Genomic DNA, 19,349 nt, shown 5'->3' on the forward strand with positions numbered 1-19,349 from the left:
GGAGACTGTCTCTTAACGCATTGACTTAATTAATTCATTAACTTTCCTTATAATCAGGTGAGAGCTCATTGAGACTAAGCCTATTTTTCAGTTGAAATCTGGGTCAGAAAACTCGACAGTGCACGTGAAAATTAAGTCCTAACAACATGATATCCATAAAAATATATAAACCTTTAACAATAGTGTCAAGTGTTAAAGTACGAATTAAACTCCAATTATATTAATTATTTCAGCAATTCTTCTGTTGACAACGCAATAATCATAATGTGAGTGTGAGAATCGATTATCCACAATTAATCAAACTTGCATGCAAATTAACATGATAATGTATCTAGGTTATCGAGGTGAAAAATGTATAAATGAGACGATTAAACAATACGCAATCCCAAGAGATATGGTTAAAATGAGATGGAAGAGAATGTATTTTTTGATGGAGAGAATTGCAACCCAGAAATAATTACATTTGATTGAATTGCTGGGAGAAGCAAGGGAGGGTAAATCGATTAAAGTAGCGTTTAATTACGTGTCTAGTGTTCAGGTATGTTGCTTTTGTTAATGTGCTGATTAAACTATGTGCCTAGTATTTAAGCACATGCGTAGTCTTAAAGTGTATGGCTGTTGTTCAAGTATGTGCAGTGTCTGTTGCGGCGTGTTGCTGATGAGCTGCTTGAAGAGGGAGGCCTCGCTGGTGCAGGTGGTGTGACGGCCTCCCTTCCATCAGCCGATGACATAATGTAGTTGTACAGTTGGTGTGCGATGTTTACGACTGGCAGGCCGTAACACTGGATGCTGCCAGCCTGGGCTTCGATCCATCCCTTGTACAGTACCCCTTCTACCAAACGCAACAACAACCACAGCAGCAGCAACAGCAGCAACAGCAGCAACAACAGCAACAACAGCAGCAACAACAGCAACAACAGCAGCAACAGCAGCAACAGCAGCAACAGCAGCAGCACAACCCTCAGCAGCATCAGCAGCAGCACCACCACCACCATCACCACCAGCAGCAACAGCAGCAGCAGCAACAGCAGCAGCAGCAACACCAGCACCAGCAGCACCAGCAGCAAGCGGAGCAGGCACAGGCACTAATGCAGACTTCCCAACAGGCCGCTATGCACCAGCACACCATCGACACCAACGCAGTCAACGTGAGTGAGATGTCGATTCTATTTCTGAGGGCAAACCGCGCACCGGAGGTCTAATTTATCCATCCGTTACTTCCACATGTTCGGTTGGTGGATAATTGTGCAAGCCGAACATAGCCGTGGCCCAAATTATCGACTGTAGCAGCAAAGAATAAAATGTGTTCCTGGAGTAGGCAACACAAGCGCAGGTAACTACGTCAATGTGGTTTAAATTTTATCTGGATGTTTTGTTGACTAAATTACCTTACAATTACAAGTATCAACACCAGGTCATCTGGCAAACGTACGATTAATATCTCTTGCCAAAAGCTGTGCAACATGACCCAGAGTTAAAGATTGGCCTCTACAGAATGACATCATAGCATCACTTATGAGGTCCCTGTAATAAGCCAAATTTATTTCACGAAACAATTTAATGTGATAAAAATTTTCTATGATTTTTGGTTCGTGCAGCCATCAGCAACTTGGGTGGTTTAATTATGGGTAATTGGAACACATTCTAATCCAGTATCTCAGAGTGGTACAGTTTGAACTCCTAACAAGGTCATTATGGACTCATTTGCTGACCACCCAAATACACCAATAGAACATCTGTAACATGAAACGGCTTGGAGTTGTTGGTGAAATTGTTAACCTCTTTTGCATGACTTTTCAAGTCCCCAAAGAATGGAGTAAAGTGCAATGCTGAGCGATTGCTCAGTGAATCGATGTTTATTTAGAACCAGGTGAGAGCCCTTGGACATTGACAGAGATCGATCAAAACCACATTTTTTAAAGAAATAAGCATTGAGAGGTGCAATATTGGAATTTTGCCCAGGGACAGTGTTGTTTGACCATACTTCAGCGCAATAGTCAATGCAGGTTGGTGAAGAGGTGGGGTGGAGGGATAACAAACGATTTTGAGATCTCACCACTGACATTAGCCTCGGTTGGGAATCGCATCCTGGTCACCAGGTTTGTAGCTCAGTGTGCGAGCCACTGCACCACCCTTCTGCAGGTAATTACAGAATTTATCATTTTAACTATTAAAAATAGAGCTTACAGTTTTGTGTATGATACTGTGTAATATGTGCATTTAAGGTATGGTTGAAGATAATTTTTGTTTATATCTTCCAAGCAGTGAATCCAACTATTCATTAAAAAGTGACAGGGAAGAAATATATATATCTGTTAAATATGAGAGAGGTGCAATATTGTTTCCATTGCAAGGAGCATTGTGCTCGAATGAACAATTTCCCTTGGGACACACAGCATAGGAATTACGAGGTGGTTCGTGTGGTGGCACCTGTGACATACAATACAATGTGGATTTATACACCATCATAATGCGGCCGCATCCCAAGCCTCTGTATGGAAACAGATTATTTATTTTATAGAGAGAAGCAGACAGTCGTAAGCAGAGAAAAAAAAATATGAGAGTCAACAGCACAGATGGCTGGGGGAAGGGGGTCCCAGGCAGCAGAGGAGAATGAGTGACCTCCCACTGAGCAAATGTTGACTGGGGATTTTAACAGAAAATCTTGGTTGCTGAAGCGGGAGAGTACATGGAATAGTGAGAAGAGCGGGAAGAGGTGCACTGTGGTAATAACACTTGTGCCCCACAGCAAGAATTCCCAACTCAGGCACCTTCCCGCGTGGAGTTTGTTATTCGCCTGTTCTGCATGGGCTTCCTCTGGGTTTTCCGGTTGCCTCCCATAGCTAAATGAACTTACAATGTAATTGGATATTGACCAAACATCCCAATGCTGAAAAATCACCTGCGAATTACTCTAATGGCATTAAACATAACAACATCGCCCCCTACTGTGAAAACTTGGCGGGACCTTCCTGAAAAAGGTCTTAAGACTGTGAGGCTTTCCTTGGTGACCATGCATAAGAAATAAAAATAATGTGGGAGTAGAGTGAGAAGAGAGAGGCAAGGTAGGAGAGTACACAGAGGGGAGAAGTAGACAGGGGTGAGTTTGTGTATAATCTTGAACACTTTTGAGTGCCGTTTTCACATCTGTTTAACACGTAGGCTTTCGTAACCAATTTCCATAATAGAGTTTTTTGGGTTGGATCACGTAAATATATAAATGTGTTTTTAAACCCGCCACCACCCGATGCAGCCAACTAGTAAGGGTTGTCATGTAAACAGAACATGCCAATTCGTCACTAGTACAGCACACCAGTGTGGTTTATATATTCACTCGATCTAATCCAAAAAACCTCTATTATCTTTTCACATCTATTTGGGATTTGAATGGGAGCCAGCAGGATCAGTGGGAGTTTTGTGACACTGAACGTTTGTTGCATCTCACGATCCTTGTCCCAAAACAGGTGGCCCTGCAGCAGTACCGCAACAGCACAGGAACCCCGACCAATCAGTCGCCCACATCGCCCGTCTCCAACCAAGGCTTCTCCCCCAGCACTTCTCCACAGGTATGGACACACATCCACAGCCTCCTGCCGCACACCTGCAAATCGTCTCTGTGTGGTTTGTTTAACCAAAAGAAAGATCCGATTGACTGTTTGTGGTCTATTGTGCCTAACCTTGGGCTACTTCGATGAAGCGTGCTTTAACACGCAGGCTTTCGCGACCAATTTTATTGATAATAAACGTTTTTGGGTTAGATTGCGTTATTTATAAATGTGTCCTAACCCTCCACCACCCGACACGGCCAATCAGCAAAAAAGTGTCACGTTGACAAAAGCCAAATAGTTCACTGCTTTAGCCCACCGGTGTGTTGAAGAGTGAATCCACAACATCATCGGGCAATTCTGGCGAATTGCCTGATGATGCTGGATGTAATTACCAACGAAACGTCGTACTCACAAACTGTCAATTTTGTGGATTCACTCTTCAACACACCGGTGGGCTAAAGTAGTGAACTATTTGTCTTTTGTCAACGTGACACTTTTTTGCTGATTGGCCGTGTCGGGTGGTGGAGGGTTACGACACATTTATAAATAATGCAATCTAACCCAAGAACGTTTATTATGAATGAAGCGTGCTACCTGCATAATCCAGGAAGAAAAGGGTGAGGAACTTTGCCATGAGTAGCCCTAGAAGTTGGTGCTAGAGGGTGGATGCTGCTGATGTTTACCAGACCCGTGTGTGTTTGTGCCTTACCCAACAGACCACAATACTCGGCAGTGTGTTCAGCGACTCTTACCTTGACCAGCAGCTTACGTCACGGCAAACCAGCGCGCTATCTATCCAGGTCAGGCTTGTTGCTGACTGCCGGTAAATGTTGGTGAATGTAATTGCAATGTTATGAATAATAATACTGGAATTTTTTTGACTAAACTACCAAGAATATGCAAATCTCCGACGCTAAGGAGCCAGGATAGGGCTTGGATGGCTCACAACCCTGTACAAACAGGTTTACAAACGGCCGTGGGGCTATGCTCTACGGAGCAATGGGCACATCAGAAAACCCATTTTTGCACTGTACTACTGCTCCCGTCTCTGTGCTCCCCACCGTCATCAACCCACACTCATCAGCATGATGATGGTTTCCGCAGAGACCACGCAATATAAATGGGTACATCACAATTAGTCGATTGGCAGGGGCGCGTGTGGCGTGGTAAAATGTGGTTCCTCCCACCTCTTCAGAGATGTGCGGCCAAAATACCCCCTCTAGAGGCAGTGGTTTCGAGCTCCCTGTAGTGGAGGCCATCAGTTCCTAGGTTATATCCCGATCCTGACGTCTGTATATTGGGAGTTTGCATGTTCTCCCCATGGTCGCGTGGATTTTTCTCCAGGTCCTCTGGTTTTAAAAACATGCGTTTATGAGTATTTGGCTGGTTTACATTTCCACATAATAAGCCACTACGTTGAGCTATCATTTGTGGCCGGCTTGCTTCTGCAAAAGAGCTACATTACTCAATGGACCCTACCTGGTAAAATTAAAATAGCTTCATAGTTGTATCGGCAGTGGGGCGAGCAGGCATTTGCAGTGTCGCACCTTTACCCTTACGCTTCGACCGACTTTGGGCACAGTGCACTCACGAGGTTTGGCCCTTCCGCCCGCACGTTTGTGCACACAGCTGGAGCAGTTCAACATGATGGAGAATCCCCTGGGCGGTCTTTCGCTCAGCTCCGGCATGATGTTCGACCCCGGTGCGCCGCTGCAGTACTCGCAGGCCTCCATGCTGGGCTTCTCAGGCAGCCAGGGCAGCCTCTCGGGCATGCAGCACCTGGGCAAGCACGGGGCCTTCTCCAATCATGCCGGCAACATCCCCAACATCATCCTCACCGGTGAGATCGACCTCCCAACTTGCCAAGGTGATGTCTTACCACAGTCCGTGTGCCTGTCACCTTTTGCACTGTCACCCGTGTAATGCTTTGATGCTGATTTACACCTCCGGTTTAACACGGTTGGCTTGATACGGTGCGAAAGAAGTTCAACATGCACATCATACGTAGTTATCTGTCGGCGATGTTCTTTAAATAATGCGTCTTTTGGAATGTTTTCCAGGCTGTTTACCTGCCTTTCCCTTCCAGTCTCTGGTCATGAATGTCATTCAAATCCATCAAGACTATTTTGTACTTTATACTTACATAGGCTGTGATCCCCTTTAATGTTGTCTAAACTTATTATTTATTGAAATATAGGCTAGTGCACCCACTGGCAGAGCCAGTGGGGGACCGTGGGGTGGCACGTGCACCCCCAATGATCCGATCGAAATCCCTAATTTCGATCGGATCATTGGGGTTTATTAGTAATTAATCGGCATTTTGCGACCCCCACTGCCACTGTGTAGCATATTATTATGTGCCAGGGACTCTATGAGATGATAGGACAATAGCCTGAGTCCATAATTGGCAATAAGTAACGGCAACACAGTTATAAGTGACTCACAGAATTGTGCGCAGTTGCCTATACAGTCCACGACTTCCCTGAAGGCATTCACCTTCAGCGAGCGCGATGCCGATCACACAACGCGGTTCGAATTCGACCCTCGATCGATGGCTGCGCCATCGCCGCACACGCGTCGAATAAAAAGCAAGGGACAAGTCCTTACTTACTAACATCTCCTATCATTTTTCATTGCTGGAGGGGTTTCCCCCCCCTTCCTGAAAATCCTGGCTCCGCCATTGAGTGCACCCAACGTATTGTCAACCACCTACCTTGTGTTTGCAGTGGGTATACACATGATGGAAGTATGGTGAGGCACGGGGTGGGTGTTTAGGTGGTGGGGATTATACTTAAAGGAGGAGAAACTTAAAATACAATTGCCTGTTATGTTATATTATTTTTGAATCTCTCAAGTTCTCTACCTGAGGGCAGATTCATTGCTCAAGCTCCCTCCACCCCATACGCCCCGTCTCCCCCTGTTCACTTCGCCTCCACCACACCACACTGCACACTCTTGCTCTGAAACCACAAAACTAGTGAAGAACAGTTTGAAGTGGTTTCCCCTTTCCTTTCTCATCAGTGTTTTTTCAGTGACATCATCACCGGATACATTTTAATGTCGTAACAATGACCATGTTGGGATGCCTTGTGTTCTTTGGCCTGGTCACCATTAAGAAAAGTGCTTTAAAGCTCAATGAGCATTACCTGAAATAAATTTACTTTGACATTAAGATGGGGTCAGCCAGGTTACTTTTATTGTCTCGATCTGAGTTGCCTCTGAAAGCACCATAAAATCTTAGTAAGATATATATATTTTTGTAATCAATAGCTATTGAAATTGTAATGCTGTTCTCCGAAATGCAGCCCGCCGTCAAATTATCAAGTACAGTCGAAAGACGAGACGCAAACCACGCTCTGCAATATCACGCCCCACACACAGGCGAATCGCCCCCGAGCCTCTCCAAGGAGATCAGCAACACACTGGCGGCTTTCGAGGCGGATGCCAACTTCCCCCTCGACGACGACCTCAAGATGGAGCCGCTGGGCCTGGAGGGCCTGCGTATGTTGAGCGACCCGGACATGGTCCTGGCCGACCCAGCCACCGAGGACACCTTCCGCATGGACGGCCTGTAGGACGTCGTGGTGCATGTGTGTGTGATGCTTGCGCCATGTCCGTCGTGTGCGTCATGTGGGGTGTGTGGTGCTGAAGCAGTTGTCACCGCTTCGCCCACACATCGACGGCCTTGGTAGGATGCCAACTGAGATGTTGCAAACAGCTTGTGCGGGGTGTTGCAAGGACCATGCGAGCATTAAACTGTGCGTCTTTGTTTTGTATGTGTGTGTGCCGAACGGGTGTTGATCGCATGGCGGTTGTTGCTACGGCTTGTGCTTGTGGTGCTCACGAAAGCTTTCCAAAGGAGGAGCCGATCGTTTTTCCACCAAGCCCATCCTGCATGTCACTACCACGCCAAGCAGGCGCCGAACTGTGAGCGGGCACGATGGTCGCACTTGGCACACATGTGTGAGAAATGTTTGATACATTGCCATGGCCTGTTCAAAATGTTTATTTTTTATTTTCTTGATTTTCTTTGGACGAGGGTTGTGGTCGCGTGAAGTGAACGTGCTACACGTGCCCCAAGTTCTGGTTTTCGCTCCGGTTTTCCTTCTGGCTGTTACCGTGCATGTCAGCATGGAACAGGCACCGATGCACCTTCAAACCCTCCGGGCTCTTGCGCAGCGAAGCTAGTTTGGGAAAAAATTCGTGTTTTGGGCAGGGCTTATGCAAGTGATGTCATGGCGGGTTGGTTAGGGTTGGGAGGCTGATGTGCATTTGGGTGGATAATCGAGTTAGCAGTGCACTGTAAGTGCATATTCACTGCCGCTGAGGTCTTTTGTCTTTCGTGAGGCATGAAGAGTCACGAAAAAATGTGTGTGCTCCATCCCAAAAAAAAATAAACAAAAAATGTTGCGATGAAGTTCACACGATACAAAAGGCCACATTTGGTGAAGTATTAAGTGCAATTTTGCTATCTGTTCTTCAAAATGGGTGGCATTTTATCATGCAATCTCTTAGATCAGTGCATATTAGATTTTTGTTTTGTTTACGTCTGTATTCTGTTAGCTGAATCTCTAGGCATTGAGGGAATTAATTTGTATATTGCTTATTCTTTAAGTAACTCAAAATCATGTGCATGGAATGACTCGTTGAGTATAAAACAGTTGCCACCCACTACGGTCTAAGAGCTATTAAATTATCTTGAACCTTAAAACTTAAATTAAACGTAAGTATTTGTTTCCGTATTCAAGATATGCTTATTATGTAACAATCGCTGTTGGTGACTGCCGATAATGCTTCGAACCCTCGTCACTAAACATGACGACCGTTTGGCGAAATCTGTTCACGTCTCGTGTGGCATGGCACTGTTGTAAACATCGTACATACTGATAGACGTTAGCTGATGGTGATGCCTGTGAATCCCCCTCACTTGAGCACTTGATTTCTGACGTTACGTAACGGACTGTGCCATCTCGCGTTTCCAGCGCAGGTACATCAGGGGCTGGCGCGCATGACTGCATGATACCGTCTTACGTTCGGCATTTGCGCGCAGTTTTAGCATTGGGATTTGTTTTTATTCACCTAGGATGGCAAGTACACTCGCACCCAAGAGCTGACGGCTTTCACATCTGTGCTGTTTGGCCCTCGGCAATGATCACGAAGCAGCAGTGAACATTCGTTCGCTTTTATTGGTCGTAGGCAGTGTCGTGTCGTAGCGCGGTTGCCATGGGGCCCTAGTGCGTAGATTTAAATGGTGGGGTTGGAGGGTGTGCCGCTGTCACAGAATCCGATTTCCCCACCTCTTCGTAGCCTGACGTCCAGGCTCCCGTGGCTCGTGAGCCTCGGTGCGACTCCACCGACTGTAAATTCACTCGATGGCTTTGGCCACTGGACTTAGGACTTTGGCCCGGAGGGATCATTACGTGCATTTCTTTCGTCTGACGTCACTCTTTTGACAGACACCGTGAGTCACGTGCGTTTGGCCTTTCGAACGAAAAAAAAATCCACACGAGCGTTATCTCGGGTGGTTGTTTTCCGTGCCGTTGGGGTATTTTGGACTTTTGTTAGTCTCTTGGTTTATAAAAAAAAAGAAGTGGTGTTTACGGTTGTTAATGTAAAACGTGAAACGTTTGACCGCTTTATTCTTCGACGGGGATTACAAGTGCACTGTTAAATGGGGACCGGCATCGATAATCCACTGCATTGCATGCTATCAGCTGGGTTTCCCCCCCCTTCTTTCATTTTGTTTTCTATTGTTTTGACATTCTGTGTGTAAAACCCATTCTATATTATACATTTTTTAAATACTAAGGGTATAGCAAAGTCTATAGGTATATGTTAATGTTTCACCAGATTTTTTTGCGTGTTATCGTAACAAGCTATAGGGAACTAGATGTCCTTAAACAGCTCAAGTGGCACATTGGTTGCAGTGACACACACACACACATCGAGAAAATGCCAAACCACAGCCATCGTATTCCTCCATTGTATAGTCTTGTACTCGGCTCTGCCTGGAGCGGAGTGTATCGACAGCTGTCTGCGGAAATCAGGTTTACAGTGATAAAACCTAATTTCGTTCGTCACAAGTGTTCTAATACAATCACAATGGACAATTATGTAATAATTTGTTTAGCAGAGTGCAAACTGAATGGTTATCATAATGGTAATGTTATTTATTTCGACTGGAAAGCCTTGTGTAATGTCACTTCTTTTGTCAAGAGGGTTATATGTTCGGATGACTGGTCAGTTCTATTTTAATGAGGAGTTTTGCATTTGGGAGGAAACCAAAAGTGCCCAGAGAAAACGCCGCATCCAACTTGGCCGTTTTAAAGTCTACTCATGGGCATTGGGACGCTGCTGTGGTGTAAATGGTTTAGCCCATTAGACTTGCTATCCAGAGGTTGCCAGTTCAATTTTCTGACGGTGTGGTGTTTGAAACATTGGGAAATGAAACATTGGGAAATGAAACATTGGGAAAGATTATAAAATCCCATCGCCAATGTCCACCCAACAGTATTAATGGGTACACCACGGTTAGACAATGGCAAGTCATCTGTGGCAGGGTGAAATGTGGGTACACCCAACTCTTCCAAGACATCTGGCCAGCATGGAAAAAGGCCAGAAATACCCTCGAGAGCTCTCTAGTGTAGCCTCATCCACCAGCAGTGGCATGAGTAAGAAATTGCAAGGCTGCACCTCGACCTTTCGATAGGCATTATAAGTTCACACAGGAGCCTTCAGCTCCTGTGTGAACCTTGCCAACAAGGGGTCCATCCAGCAAGGTCACAGAAAAGGAATGTCCAATTTGTATCAGCCATCCACTATTGGATGAAGCCCTCTCCAAGCATTCACCATCTCTCAAGATTCTGCAATGAAATAGTCCAGCTAACACTTGTGGACGAGCTGAATTATCATTGTTCCAGCTCTGTGGTAGACGCCCATTTGGCATTGTTCCCTCCTTGGGCCGCCACCCCATCATTACTCCCAAACACTGCCATCATCTCTTATCTGTGACGTTTCCTGCCCCGAGCCCAACAACTGGTTACTCTCGTCACCTTGAGCCAACAGTGGTGCATATTGCATTTCGAACTTTGGGGAACTTCGAACTTAGGTTGTTTACATTGCTCATGACCCACCATGGTATATCTTAATGTCGATTAACAACTTTTCATCGCACCCAGAAACATGACTAACATTAGTGGTGATCTGAACGGGTTCTGGACCTCCCTAGGTCGACTCAACCTTGATTGAGTACCTGGTGTGATGTGCAAATGTAATGGGTTCCGGAGACACTTATAGAGATAACTTCTTTATTACAATACAACACTCCAACAGTCCTGATACTCTGTTACAGCCTAGGAACACAGCCTAGGAACACAGCCTAGGGACACAGCCTAGGGACACAGCCTAGGGACACAGCCTAGGGACACAGCCTAGGGACACAGCCTAGGGACACAGCCTCCTCCTAGCGTGCCTGACTCTGGCTACGCTCTGGGGTCCTTCGGCTACAATTACCCTAGGGGAGGCTACCTGACCCGACCCAGCCAATGTGCGGGTCTAGACTCTGGCTTCCTCGGAACTCGCCCTTACAAGGGCGCCGAGCAGAGAGTCCCAGAGTCCCACCACTGGCCCGCACAGCGTCCCTTACAAGGACAAGCGGGACGAGGGGGTCCAGGGTCCTAAGCTGGCTGGTCTTGGGTCTTGAGCTGTGACTGGCCCCGATCGGCTAGGGAGCGGCCCTTTTATCCCTTTTGCCCATCGAGGGGTGGGGTTGTGTGGGATCCCAGATACCCCACAGCCCCCCGTTGGTGGCGCCAAGGGGCTCAGCTGTCTGGGTTGTCTGGGATCCTAGAGCCCGGCGCCTAGGGCTTAGCTGCCTAGAATCCTAGAGCCCCCAGCAACCCCCCCCCCTCTTGGGCTGGCACAGTGGCCCCTCCCCTGGGGGTCCAAGGTACCTGCAGATGGGCCCTGTCCACCACTGCCGGTAAGTGTGGCCCATCTATGACACTACACAACTATTAGCACTGGGCAAAAACAAAGGCAGTCGGGCGGGTTGTTGGCCACACGACTTTCTTTAGACACCAGGCTGGTCTTAATAGGTGCTCGCTAACTTCACGCGACATTAAATCTACAAAGGATGTATTCACACCCTGAACACCCTTGTAAATGAGATGTTCCATATAATAATAATAGGGGGTTTCCCCTTTTTTCTGGCAACAAAACTGAAACCTTTTTACAAGGATTCATGTCTGCATTAACCACAATACTTGCAGTCAAAATGCAAACAAAAAACGTACTATGATAATATATGCATTGTCCTTGAAACTGATTGGTCCTTGAAATTGATTGGTGCAAGTATTGTGGTTAATGCAGACATGAATCCTTGTAAAAAGGTTTAAGTTTTGTTGCCAGAAAAAAGGAAAACCCCTATTAATATATTTTGGTACTGGCAAAGGAGGTCTAATGATGGAGATGTTCCATCTCCAAGAATTATCCAGGTGAAGTGTTTTAATAAATTAAATTTGCTAAGCCTTTGTCCCAAGTGACGTATGGAGCCCTGATTTAAAAAAAAAGCACTTAATTAAAATGAAACGGCACTGATTAAAATTTCAAGATGCACTTCCTATGTCACGTGGGATATTTGCATTCATCAAAGCGCATCACAACATCAACAGGCCAATGCCCACATCTTATTCATGAATGGCAAATGAAAGACAATCCACAGTATGTATTTTGAACTTCTTTCGCACAGTACGTAGCCAAACGTGCTCATCAGAGGCGCGATTGTGACCATCCAACCCAAACTACGAACCATGTAGAAGTAGTAAACAATTGTGGTCTGCGCTCCTTCATCGGAGGAGGTATTCCAAAACTCCTGAAGCGCTCTCGTGGCCGGCAGACCTCGACATTGGCATTTTTATCTCCTGAACTTATTGCCATCATGCACAAAAATAGGATATACATAGTAATGCTTTACATTTGTAAGGTGCATTTTATCCGTATATGTGTGTTAACTTTATTTTGTACTTCGTAAACATGGGAAGGCACACCACAGCGAGGACTGATGTGTGACTGCAGAGTTAGATTTCAGTGTACGTGTTTAACCCAGCAGGTTTTGCTATCGTGCCATTATATGGCTCGGTTATTTTACGTACAATTTAATGTTGTTGGTCAGATTTTAAAGGAGTGCTCACCCACCTGTACGTATAGCTAAAGTTATATTTATTGGACCATCACCTGGGTCCTAGAGTGTGGGAAAGCTTAAACTCCTTTCCAGGAAGGCACCAGGTGTTGCAATTTAATTGTCACGTGACATAGATGGCCTGTTAAACAATTGTGGACGTACCTTTCAGACATGATGGGGGTAATTAATTACCAAAATCATGAAGTAGCTTTTTACATGGGCATCGTGCGTCCACCAATTCGGACTGTGGTTCAGGTAAAAGATAAGGAATAAATGCTCATAAAATACCATGGTGCCGAACGTACTCGGACCAATTTACTTCCTTTTTTTTCCGCGCTGGGATGGTGATGGTGCATACTTTTTTCATGTGTAAATCCATTGACTTGTTCTATAAGTAAGCCATATTTTGTAAAATTATAGACAATTACCTTCAAAATAACGCCCCACATGACACACATTACACTCGTATTATATTCGGATGATTTCGAAATTTTATACTGTGAGATTGCCTAATTTCTGGACCTACCCAGACAGCAATGGACAGTTTTAAAAGCATAAACCCGATTTGACACACAGGCAAGTTAGCGTACTTTGCAATATAGAACTGTTTTGCCATTATTTGTGAGCTGGTGACTTATACCTATGTGACCGTGCGTAGCGACCGCTTGTCAGAGCCTAACTGTAAACGCGTAGGTAACGTGTATGTATGCAAACATAGGTAACACGTGAAAACATAGTAAATACATGCAAACTCCATGCCAAACTGGGAATAGCGCGCAAGTTATGGGAGCTAATGGCCAGCGAGTAAATACCTGTCTTGTGTTGTTTGTTTTCCTTTAGAGACTGATTTTGTTGTTGTTTGTTATCGCAAACTCCAAAATGTGAACGTGCAATTGTTTAAAGTGTAGCAGTTTTAGCGGGAGAGAGGAGGTTTTTATTTTTTGGTTAAAATAACATCATCTTGTGTTTTTCGAAGCTAGTGGTGCGAAATTTTCACAAAAATATAAGTGGTGGGGGAGGCGGAGGGGAATTAAAGACTAAAACGCAAAAAAAAATCGGATTCCGTCACACAGTGCATGATTCACCAAGCCCGTGTTGAGTGAGAGTGCTTTGGAATGCAGCACTTTATTTTACGTACAATGTTGACAATGCGCCATAACGCGTCTCAGAAGCGATGCCATACCCTTTTAAACCGTTTGCAGGATCCGCGTGCCAGCCAGGCGACTTGTTTATTGTGTATCATCCACAGGTCTTGTAAATATACCGTGGGCACAGTGACATGCGGCTTGTTCTCTTGAGACCGGGGGTCGGAGGGAAAAGTCTCTTTGAGTTGGTGATAAATTAGCTTCAGAACCCTGCGGGAATTTATTGTCGTACGTCGAAAGGTGAAAGTTTTTCAACAAAACTTTATACATGCGTGTGACATGCATGTATGCAACAACCATGCAAAGTTATCTTATGGGGTATAGTGTACAGTTGGTATTTTTTAATTTATTTATCTGCCTGTTTGCATGTTATCTATGTGTTAAATGTTTTGTTTGTCTCGAAGTACTTTTTTTATACTTAAACAAAAAACACGTTAAAAAATAAAGTGTAATTCTGCCTTATTGTTGGGATTTGATGTTTTAAAGTTTGGAAAAAAAAGTCTAAACAAATATTTACAATAAAACCCAAAAGACATTGCATTCAGTATTTATATAGTTATGCTCCTGGAAAAGCATTTGCAGCGATATTTACTCCGTTGAAAACCCATTCATCAAACAAGTATTGCCTCGCTGCAGTACTTTTCTTTTATTCAGTTGGATTTGTTTAGGGAATTGTTTAAAACACGAAAACTTACATTTCAAAGTTAAAACAGGAAAGTCGTTTACAGTGCACAAGACGAGTGAAGAATTCCCACTTCACAAAGCGGGTGGTCCTGTTTGAATTGGGAATTTGTAATAATCAGGGCCTAATTTTTCACTGAACTTTTCCCCGCATCGCTGGCATATTGGAAGTAGTTGACACGTGACCAGTAGCCACGTACATGCACGAAGAGGTATCCTGGATGTGGTGTGCCGGATAGACCCCGATGAAATTATGCCCTGTGTATAACTGTCCTGCATTGGAGTCTCCCATTCAAACGCTATGTTACTTGTGAGTGCAATGTCTTTAAAAAAAAAAACTTTGGAAAAAAAACTTTAAAAAGATGGCATATCAGAAATTCCTGGTGTATTCGTCTATGGGAAGGCTAATCTTAAGGTGGGGTGGTGGGCGCTTGCTCGGATTACTGGAATTTCTCTGATTATGCTAAACACATGGGATCTGTAGTGCCGAGTATGTACAATATAAGTGTGTCAATTTCTCACTCCGTTCATATCACATGTGCTACGTTACAATAACACGGGCTTAGACTCACGACTGTTAAAGCTCACGTGTTTGGCAGCTCCAAACTCCCGATATTAAGAGAAAGGGTCTGAAGACAAACATAACACTGAGCTCTCTGTTGTCAAGTGTCTCTATTTTTGTGCATTTCCCCCCCAATTTTATCCCAGTTGTGCTCCAGGCATCATGTCATGGGACAAAGAATCGATTTGGAACTCTCACAGAGCAATGCAACCCTTTGTTTTCTAGAGAATGGGCAACTGAAGTAGATATTGCAGAGCTACCTTTGATATCCTTTCAAGCGACCTCTTGTCGACACCATAGGGGGCAGCAATTTCCTACCTGCCCTCCGACAGAGAGTAATGTTTGTCGCATGACAGCCCAACAGATATATTTAATTTAAAGAACTGTAAGTGCAGACTAAAATTGAATATAGTTTTTTCTATGCAGGCATTGATGTCCGGGCTGAGCCTCATCTCGCTATACCTGGGAATGATTAAAACCAAGAATCTCAGTGGTGCCAGCTCAGCCCGTTTGATTTCTGAGCCCCACCCGCCCACCTCTCAAGAGTCTCTTTATCAAAGAGCCACGTGATTCAGCCTCCTTATTACCTCTCTGACCGGGTCACGTGAGTGCGCCGATCAACAGAGCTAGCATTAAACAAGCCCAAGCCTTGACTACATTGCCACAGACCCCACTTTTACACCAATATCGGGAGGTTTCTGCCAAAGACTGTAGCCTTAAGAGGTATAACCTGATCCAGTGTGTGCCCTTGCTGATGTTATTCATGAATTAATTTTCAGTCTTCACTGGTAAAGCCACATTTTGCCGTAATCAGAATTAGTTTGTGTTTATTTATCTGGTTTCATGGGACACCGCTGAGTATTGAAAATTCTATCTTATTCCTCCCCACTCCTATTTTCCGAGATAGCGCAATTCTCATTTTGAAAGCATCAGTGCGCCCCACTTGTATTCCCAGAGAAAGGGTCGTCACGTTTGTTTGCATGCCACGTTAACGGTGCCCTGTTTTTAAGCCCTCACTGGTGTGCGCGACGTATCACGCACTCAAAGCTAACAGCAGGTTATCCTTCATCAGCATTGGCACCCGTGTCTTGGGATATTCGTGACAATAGCATATTTGTCATTTACAAAAAACTACACTGGCTTCTTCAACCGGTGTACATCAAAGAGTTAAATGGTGCTCATGCTTTAGTAAACCCCCCCCCTCCATAACAGTTTTGTTTGAGCTCAGGAACGTGTGCTCATGAATTCTGTCAATACTAAAAATATTCCACCCAAGTGGTTAAAAACTGTAACAAAGTGCACAGGGAACAGTATATAATTATATATATATAACGATGCATTACGTCTGCAGTGTATGCCAAATATAGAATTGCCTAAATGTGTTGGTCATAATACTGTCGTTTGCATTAAGTGGCTATCAGGGGATGTATTTTGAGGAGTCTCCTTTGAATAACCAGTATTATAACCTACGTGTTAACAGCCGCAAGTACTTCAATTATTCAGATAGGGAACAGGAGCAAAGTGAGCCCTCTGCAAAGACATTCAGTAGCAATCTGGCAAAGTTTCTCCGGAATGGCTCCCTGCAAATTTAAACGACACATTTCAAATCTCACCCACTGTATGGTCCCTACTAAGCCTCCCCACGAACTGGGGCACAATCACAATGGCACAGTGTCTACGAGCGACTGCTTATTGAGGGATCAAATCTCTGGGTGGAGGGCAGTAGCGATTCTCGGACACTGCAAACAGGGGCACCACCTAACACGGAGGCGGTGGGTGACACTCATTCACAACGTGTGTGCAACGCATTCTAAAAGTGTGATATTCATCTTCTTGGTTCTTTCGGTAAAGTCACGTAGAAGGGAAATAATAAAAGAATAAAAATAAAATATAATTCTCACGACGTTTCGGCCACAAAGCAAGCAGCCGTCCTCAGGTGAAGAACAGGAGGACTGCTGCTTGCGTTGTGGCCGAAACGTCGTGATAATTATATTTTATTGTTTTATTTGTATTATTTTATTATTTCCCTTCTACGTGACTTTACCGAAAGAACCAAGAAGATGAATCCCAGCAGTCACGAAAGCTTTAAATCGAAATTTAAGTGTGATATTCTATAAGAGTAGACATTGGAGGTCATGTTTCAACTCTCCAACTTCTGCTGTATCCGGCTTGTAAGAAGGCAGCAATGCAGAAGTGTAGTGCCATCGGCAACATTCGGTCGTGATGACCTCTTTAGCTTGAACCAGAGTGTATCCCCAGCCACCCTTAGGGGCTGCAACTGAATGGGAGGCCACATGGAGAAGCACTGCTGTTCATTAGGGCTCACAGCCCCCTCTCCCCAAGAGGGGGAGTAATTCTGCGATGCCCACCACTGGAAGCCGATTAAGTAAACATGCATTTTGTTGATAAGTCCCCCGTCTTTGTCTGGATACCTTTTCCAGACCAACTGCTATTGGTCGTTCCAAGAATCAAATGGTCGAAATGTTTTGCGACACTTTCAGCCTGCACGTTGCGTGGGCACAACGCGATCGCGCGGGCGCGTTGTGCCCGACACTGTGTTGTCGCGCTTTGGGCGACACCAGGGGTTGACATTGTTGTCCGGCATGACTGCACAGAGTATTGACATGCATATGTGTGTGCGTGCGCGCGCATGTGGGTTAAACACGCGAGGGTGCTGTCTGCACCCCAGATCATTCTCCAGGCTACAGTGTAAATGTCGGGTAATAAAAAGCACGTTTATCACTGTGAACGTCTGTGCTGTGCAACCTGTTGTGTGTATGGGGCTTCAGTTTGAGAACTCTGCAGTTTCACAGCAAAATGAACTGGGCCTGGCTTTTCCCAGAGGGCCCTCCCCCCCCTGAACTGGGTCTGGCTTTTCCCAGAGGCCCCCCCCCCCCCCCCCCTGAACTGGGTCTGGCTTTTCCCAGAGGCCCCCCCCCCCAGCTCTGTGTACCATGAAAACGTGACACCAAGAGCCCGTTTAGTTGTTAACATTACTCCTTATTACCCCCCCCCCCTTCCGGGCGGACGGATGCTCTGGGGGAAAAAAAACACCACGCGCCGGTGTTAAAAAAAAAACATCGGACCCTGATGTGTACAAACTGCAAGTTCTCCCCCCTGCCCACACACACAGCACCAAGATTCCTAGTGTTGCTTGGCCAATAATGTAAAGTATCAACCCCACTGCCCGTTCGTGTGACCTCTTGTCGTTTCTCGATTTGCCCCGCTCCCAACTACTGCCTTACTTTCTTGTCCTGGCGCAAAAAAAAAAGCGGATTGTGCGCGCCTTTTTTTCCACTGACTTTTATACGGACTTTCAATCGCTACCTTAATTTATTTGCTTGGTGAAAAAAAAAATGAGAGCTTTTAAAAAAAAAAAATTTTACTCGTGGATTCTGTTCATGGTTGTGCAAAAAGTACGTAGTTGAGTAGCACGTGTTGATTTTGTTACCAGCGATGTGACAGCTTTTTTGTCTGGCATTTTCATTACTGTTACTTGTACAATATGGTATATTGCATTAATAAAAAAATATATATACATATACATTGGACATTCTGTGTTTATTGGCCTGGTTGCATTTGTATACGCATTAAAGCACATTTTCAGATGTACTAAGCATTATTATTTATCCAAGAAAAGCCACGTTTAAGTCCAACAGTTATTATTCAGGAGTATCTTGCAGCTACATTGGGTTTATTTTAAGATGTGTTCAGTCAATTAGTTTATGCAAGTGGAGGGAAACTGGAGAAAACCCATGCATGTGATGGGGCAACACTATCCCCGTACAGATGGAAACGGATGGGGATAAGTCCACTTGCTCTACTGCAGCCTTTTAGCGAGCCAGAATATGGGACCTCGACACCCATTGAAAGGGAGTTTCACAACATCTGGGTGATCCACAAACCCTCGCTGTCTTCACACTGCTGGATTACAGGCTACGTGCAGAGTCACCGCTGCCCACACTTTCAGATTTTTTTTCCACAATTTCAGCCAGATTGTGCAGTCCGCATCATGTCAAGAGAAAAAGCATCCAAATGGAACTCTTTGAGAGCCGTGTGCAGCCCTTTGTATTTGAGAAACATCCCACATTGTAAGGTATCACAGGACTACTACTGAATACATGAAATTGACCTCTGGTACACGCCGTAGGCTGCGGCACTTTCCCATCCACGTGGCTCCTGAGAGAACTGTTCAACAAATGCCAGAGCTGAGCCAAATTAAGTGCAGGACG

General features: G+C 45.0%; 1 protein-coding gene across 4 annotated transcripts in view; it reads left to right on the forward strand.

The window, feature by feature from the left end:
• CRTC1 (CREB regulated transcription coactivator 1) overlaps window positions 1-18,650 on the forward strand; it is a 58,835-nt gene extending 40,185 nt beyond the window's left edge. Inside the window, exons 10-14 of one of the 4 annotated variants that reach the window (XM_078880883.1) lie at window positions 747-1,148; window positions 3,465-3,566; window positions 4,265-4,348; window positions 5,178-5,415; window positions 6,930-18,650. In XM_078880883.1, the coding sequence (XP_078737009.1) occupies window positions 747-1,148; window positions 3,465-3,566; window positions 4,265-4,348; window positions 5,178-5,415; window positions 6,930-7,123 (1,020 nt within the window). In that variant the 3' untranslated portion in view covers window positions 7,124-18,650. The remainder of the gene's footprint in view (window positions 1-746; window positions 1,149-3,464; window positions 3,567-4,264; window positions 4,349-5,177; window positions 5,416-6,929) is intronic. The other 3 variants (XM_078880886.1, XM_078880884.1, XM_078880887.1) reach the window with 3 other exon arrangements.
• The last annotated feature ends 699 nt before the right edge of the window (window positions 18,651-19,349 follow it).

This window comes from Lampetra fluviatilis, chromosome 59 (genome assembly GCF_964198595.1).
Source record: "Lampetra fluviatilis chromosome 59, kcLamFluv1.1, whole genome shotgun sequence".
NCBI classification, from domain to species: Eukaryota; Metazoa; Chordata; class Hyperoartia; order Petromyzontiformes; family Petromyzontidae; genus Lampetra; species Lampetra fluviatilis.